General features: G+C 45.0%; 1 protein-coding gene across 1 annotated transcript in view; it reads left to right on the top strand.

Moving 5' to 3' along the window:
- The first annotated feature begins 283 nt into the window (after positions 1-283).
- The window catches only part of SRSF4 (serine and arginine rich splicing factor 4), a 32,810-nt gene continuing 27,029 nt past the window's right edge, over positions 284-6,064 (top strand). The window contains exon 1 of the mRNA XM_017872703.1: positions 284-760. Within this exon, the coding sequence (XP_017728192.1) occupies positions 654-760 (107 nt within the window). The 5' untranslated portion in view covers positions 284-653. The remainder of the gene's footprint in view (positions 761-6,064) is intronic.

Below are 6,064 nucleotides of genomic sequence, written 5' to 3'. Positions count from 1 at the left end.
AAACTACTAAGTGTTTTATATACGTATTCTCTCATAATTCTCAAGACAACACTGGAAGGTAGGAACTACTCTCCCCCTTTTGCAGAAAAGATAAAGGAGGGTCCGAGACATCGCGCGTAACGAGCCCAAGGTCACGGGTACACAACCGTTTGGAAGCCAGGTTTGATTCCAAAGCTCCGGCTCCAAAATCCAAACCACACCCGGTTCAAAGGACAAAAGCAGGAACGCTCGCTCGCTCGCTCGGCTCTGGGAGGTGCGGGTACTTCCGGGGGAGGGGCGAAGCCAGCCGGCTGCGGAAGGCGGTGCAGGAACCCCTTTGGCGAGCTCGCAGGAGGACGTGCCGCAGCGCCGCCTGTCGATCACCTTGCCCCGCCTTACGTCGGCGCGCCCCGGGCAAGCTCCTCCCCCAGTCCTGGCCGGGCGGGAAGCGAAAGCGCGCTCTCTCCGGTTACCCTCCGCCTAGGGGAAGGGTGGGGGAAGTGGAAGCGCGCGCTCGCGAGCTGCGTGCTCGCGTACGTCGCCGGGGTTCGGCTGCGTCCGTCCCGCCGCCCGTCCGTTGCCGCCGCCGCCGCCGCTGCCGCCGCGCTCTCGCTTTGCCCGCCGCCGCCTGAGGGGGGCTGGGGCCGGGGCCAGCCAACGCTGCCGTTGCCGGGATGCCGCGGGTGTACATCGGCCGCCTGAGCTACCAGGCCCGGGAGCGCGATGTGGAGCGCTTCTTTAAGGGCTACGGGAAGATTCTGGAGGTGGATCTGAAGAACGGGTGAGGAGGGCGAAAGAGGGTCCGGCCGGGCGGGGACAGACCCCAGAGACCCCAGCGGTGGTGGGGAGGCCGTGGGGACGGGAGAGGGACGCCTGGTCCGCGCGGAGCGGCTGCCGGCCTGACCAGGTTCCGCCATAGTGGCGGCGCCTCGGGGGCGCGGGTAGGCCCCGATTCCCACTGCGCCTGCGCGGGTGGGGGTGGTAGAGGCATAATGGGAGCTGTGGTGAGGCCCTGAGTGGGACAGGGAGAAGGAAAGCCCGAGTGGGGCTGGTGCTCCGGGCAGGAGGGCACAGCTCCAGGGCGCCCGGGAGACCTGGGTTTTCCCTTCCTAGGCCCGGGACTGGGGCCTGGTTCGTCTCTGGGTAGAGACCAACCTTTCCCGCTCTGAGGATTACTGGAAATAAACAGGATTTCCTGCTCCCTTTCACCTCTTCCCCAGTCTCGTGGATCAGACGGTCACAGCGCGTCTTTCCCAGGGACTGGAGCGTTGGAGGGAGGCCCTTTTTAGCCATGTGCCATGTTCTTTTGGGCGGGAGACTCCAGTTTGAGTAGTCTAGTGACAGTTTCGAAAGTATCGTCTTGCCGTGCTGAAAGCCTTCACCGTTCCCTCTGCAAGAGTAAATTAAAGTCTTAGCTCCTTATCTTTAAGACTCCGTGCAGAGTTTCCACGCTGTGGTTTCCGTTCTCCAACTTACCGAAAAATTGCTTTGCCGTTTTAGAATTTGTTAGAATAGTGGCCACCCTGGCTAGTATCTGCGTATCGTTAACGCAGAAGGAGACGAATTTGTTAAGTTACTGCCTCCCCCAGAGTATGATCTATTGTATTCCTAATCTACTTCGGCAAAAATAGGGCCAGTATGAGCTACAGGTTTCAGGGAAAACTGTTGGTCAGGAATAAGGTCTGGAGAAAATACTCAACTGGGAAAACTGGGAACCAGGAAATGTTAGATAGGGCTTGGAAGGCATGGATATAAAATTAAAAGGACTGGGATAACATTTTAGGGCACTAAACCTTGGGTGTCAGAGAACTCCCAACTTAAAAAAATACCTCTACTTTGCAACAGGTCTAATATAGCTACCGTTTACTCCCCGGGGTTGTACTAGCAACTGACACCTGAAACATTTTGAAAGTTGCCTAAGTATGTTTCACGTTTGAGACAAGTTGGTAGCTACCATATTCTCAAATGATTGTCTGGGTTTAGAAAGTCGTTTCAAATTAATCGTTAGGAAGAATCGTTTTCTGAGGACGTCTTTAGTAAAGTACTGATTTCTTTTACAGTTAAAGGCTTAGAAAATTACTCCTTTTGTACAGTAAAACGTTCAGTTCTTAAGGATATATTGAAGTGGGGGCTGGATGTTATTGTATACATATCATATATGTGAAAGTTAAAACTCCAGTTGTTTACAGAGCCCAACTAAATTGACAGTAACTAACTTTTGTGAGCAGAGTGTGGGCTTTGAAGCCAGCCAGTTCTAAGTCAAATCGTGGTTCCACCACTTACTACGTATGGGCAAGTTACTTCTCTGAACCTGGTTTCTCATTCATGTGGAAAAGGAAGATCAGAGATAATAAATATAAAGCATTTGGCTTAGGCAGTAAGTGGCAGCTATAATCAGAGGGATGAGGAAACATCTTTGCTTGTTGGTGTTTGATAACATAAAGCATGTTTGGTGAGGTCTGTTTTCTAAGGTTACTCAGGTGATAGTGTGCGGGAAATGACAAGACTGTTAATGGGAAACTGATTCATCAACCAAATGTATTGATAACCCATCAACAAAATGTCCACCACTGTGCTAAATGAATTGGGGGAGGAGGCAGAAAACAGTTCTGCTCTTGAATAAATTAAGCATTATGACATGTGCACGTTGAATTAAGAAATGTTTGCTTTCGCTTTAAACTCTAGTAAAACTTGGAATGATTTGCTTGAAAAGTGTGTTGAAATAGGCTTTGAAGAATAGATTAAGTAGAGCTTGAAGTGAAGAATTTAGGTGTCTGGCAATAGTGTATGTCGTAGTTGGGGCTCAGACATGGTGACTTGTGCCTGTAATCCCAGCTGAAGTGTGAGGATTACTTCAGGCCAGGAGTTTGAGACCAGCCTGACCCCATCTCTACAAAAAAATTTTTTTTAATTAGCCACGCGTGGTGGCACTCGCCTATAGTCCTAGCTGGTTCAGAGGATGAGGCAGGAGGATCACTTCAGCCTAGGATTTCAAGGCTACAGCAAGCTATGATTGTGACACTGCACTCCAGTCTGGGTAATAGCAAGACCCCCACCTCTAGTAAAAGTACAATGATGACTTTTTTTGCTTTTTGATGAATAGGGAAAAAATATTTTTTAATGTCATAATTGGTGTTGAAGACATGGTCTTCAACAAAGAAGCAATTATGAGAAATAATAAATAATCTGGCATGGATTGAGCCTTATGAAGGATCTAGAAATTTAACAACATAAACCAAAAACAACGACTATTAAGATTTTACAGTAAAAATTCAAAATCAGTAAGTAGGAATTCAAAAGCTCTGGAAGGAAGAAGTGAGCAACCCAGAAGGAAGATGGAGCGATAAGAGGAAAGAGCCTTTCAGGACCCTAAATTCCTGGGTGGTTTTTTAAGGAACTGTTCATTCTTACAGTTATGCTGCCAAACCATGATATGCATGAAATGTCATTGAAAGTCAAGGTTGAAATGAAGTCATTTTAGAGTTTCAAAGAGAAGTATGACGGTCACCAGACAGCACACAATATGACCTCCTGGCATCATTGAGGAATCATTACAGAGGAAAACCACTTCTGGGAAGAAGACCAATGGTAAAGATGTATATCAAGCAAAAATTGCCTGTAAGGCAAAAATACTGGGGAGTCTGAAAGGAAGGAGTGAGTACAAAGGAAAAAGTATAACTTAGCTATATATGTAAGCTTATAGTTCTCAAACAGAAGGGCAGTGGATCTCCCTACTGATAAGCATGGTTGAACATATCTAGATTGTGATTAGTAATTGAAACTCAGAAACAGATTTTGGATGCTTTAGATAGGTCTTTGAAGAATTGCTGGAGTTCAGATTTGTAGAAGTGAGATGTATCAGTAGATATGTTAGGCTGAAGGGTTGTAGGTTAAATTTAGAATTGAGGCATAAAATGCTTGTATAGACCGATCACAGTGCTCACACCTGTAATCCCGTCACTTTGGGAGGCCGAAGTAGGTGGATCACTTGAAGTCAGGGGTTTGAGACCAACCTGGCCAACATGGTGAAACCCCATCTCTACTAAAAATACAAAGATTAGCCAGGCGTGGTGGTGGGCACCTGTAATCCCAGCTCCTCTAGAGGCTGAGGCAGGAGAATTGCTTGAACCTGGGAGGTGGAGGTTGCAGTGAGCCGAGATTGCATCACTGCACTCCAACCTGGGCAACAGAGCAAGACTCTGTCTCCAAAAAAAAAAAAAAAAAAAAAAAAGCTTATATAATAGGAAGATGACCAAATAAGGAAACAAATGAGTTCTTCAAAGGAGATTTAGTGTCCAGGAAAGAATTCTATGGACCCTGATAGGATTTGGAGAAGAGGTATGTAAGCAACAGTTCATTGCCTGCCATTTTATTATACCAGGCAATCGTAATGTAGATTGCCACTGTTTTAGAGAACTTTTTGAAAGATGGTTTGGTACCACAAATACAACGAAGATCTCCCAGGATCGTATAGACCATTGCAGTTCCCATTAAGGTCTCCTACATTTCTATCCGCCCCATAAACTTCATCGAGTCATTGCAAGGGCCAGGCACGGTGGCTCACGCCTGTAATCACAGTACTTTGGGAGGCTAAGGCAGGCGGATCACCCGAGGTCAGAAGTTCAAGACCAGCGTGACCAACATGGAGAAACCCCTGTCTCTACTAAAAATACAAAATTAGCCAGGCATGGTGGCGTATGCCTGTAATCCCAGCTACTCAGGAGTCTGAGGCAGGAGAATCGCTTGAACCTGGAAGGCACAGGTTGCAGTGAGCGAGATCGTGCCATTGCACTTCAGCTGGGCAACAAGAGTGAGACTTTGTCTCAAAAAAAAAAAAGAGTCACTGTAGGGAAGGGAGGGGCAGGAATCCTAGACGCATGTCAGGGAAGCAACAATATTAGCAGCACCTGTTTATAGCTTTTCAGCTCTGTGGTAACTTTTGCTGGCTTTGATTGTATATAGATTTTATTTTTTATAATAAGCCACTTCATGGAAAGTGCAAGAATTTTGAGTACACTAGTTGCCCTTTTGCCACCAAATCTTCTGGTTTTAGTCAGATCTTTATATCATAGCTTTTCCAAATTTTAGTTAATGAATAAACTTACCACATGCTAAGATTATTTTGCCTGTCTGGTAGCTGGAAGGATAAACCCCCAGATCATTGAAATTTATAGTTTTATTTTTTAGTTAAAGTCATGAATTAAAACTCTCAAGGGAAGCTTGGATTTAAACTTCAGAACCTGTGTTTCATGTAACAGTGAAATCATGAATAGCCTGAATTTTCAGGGGATGTTGTGGTCTGTTTAGTCAAGCTATCTAATTATTACCAGAAAATTTTTGTTTTCATCCTTGTTTAATGCACTGTAATTTTTTTAATGTGGAGTTCAAGACTCTTCGAGTGAGGCAGGTCGTTGTTCTGTGTCACTGATCACTGGAGGGCATTATTAAGCCTTAGATACTGAGAGGAATCTCTGCCAACCCCAGCACCTACACAGGGATTTTTCTCTTTTGACTACTGAATTCCTGAATTCTTGACAGATTAGGAAGTATATAGTTAATGTTCCACGTTGCTGGTTTCTGGTTAGATGAGCTGTTGCAGTATTTTGTTTTCTTTTTTTTTTTTTAAGTTTTAGTTTTAAGTCTTTCAAGGCTTCTCCCAAGGCCCTGTCATTCATCGTTACTGTATTCTTAATCATTAGAGGGATTATCTTCACCCACCACGAAGTGGCAGAGAAGTGCTTTATCATTTTTATGATAATGCTGTAACTAATGAGTGACAAAAAATGACAAAAGAAAAAGCAGACACTTTCCCTTTAGGAACCCTACCACCTTTTGTTTTAAGCCCTTCTGCCAGCCTCGGAAGTAGCATCCCATTTGCAACGGCATATACAAAGCATTAGAGTCTTTGTTAAGAAAAGGAAGACATTAGGTTCTAGATTAAGTTTAGGATTATCTAAGAAGAGATTAAAACAAGTTTTGTTTAAAAGCTTGTTTGAACACCTCTGTTTATGTATACTTAAAGACCCACTCTTAATTTTCAAAATAGCACATAAGTATTTATGATTGGACTTTTTTTTTTTTTTTT

Source organism: Rhinopithecus bieti, unplaced genomic scaffold, assembly GCF_001698545.2.
Source record: "Rhinopithecus bieti isolate Rb0 unplaced genomic scaffold, ASM169854v2 scaffold_7649, whole genome shotgun sequence".
NCBI classification, from domain to species: Eukaryota; Metazoa; Chordata; class Mammalia; order Primates; family Cercopithecidae; genus Rhinopithecus; species Rhinopithecus bieti.
Note: the sequence above shows the minus strand (reverse complement) of the source record. Positions and strands in the feature narration are given on the sequence as shown.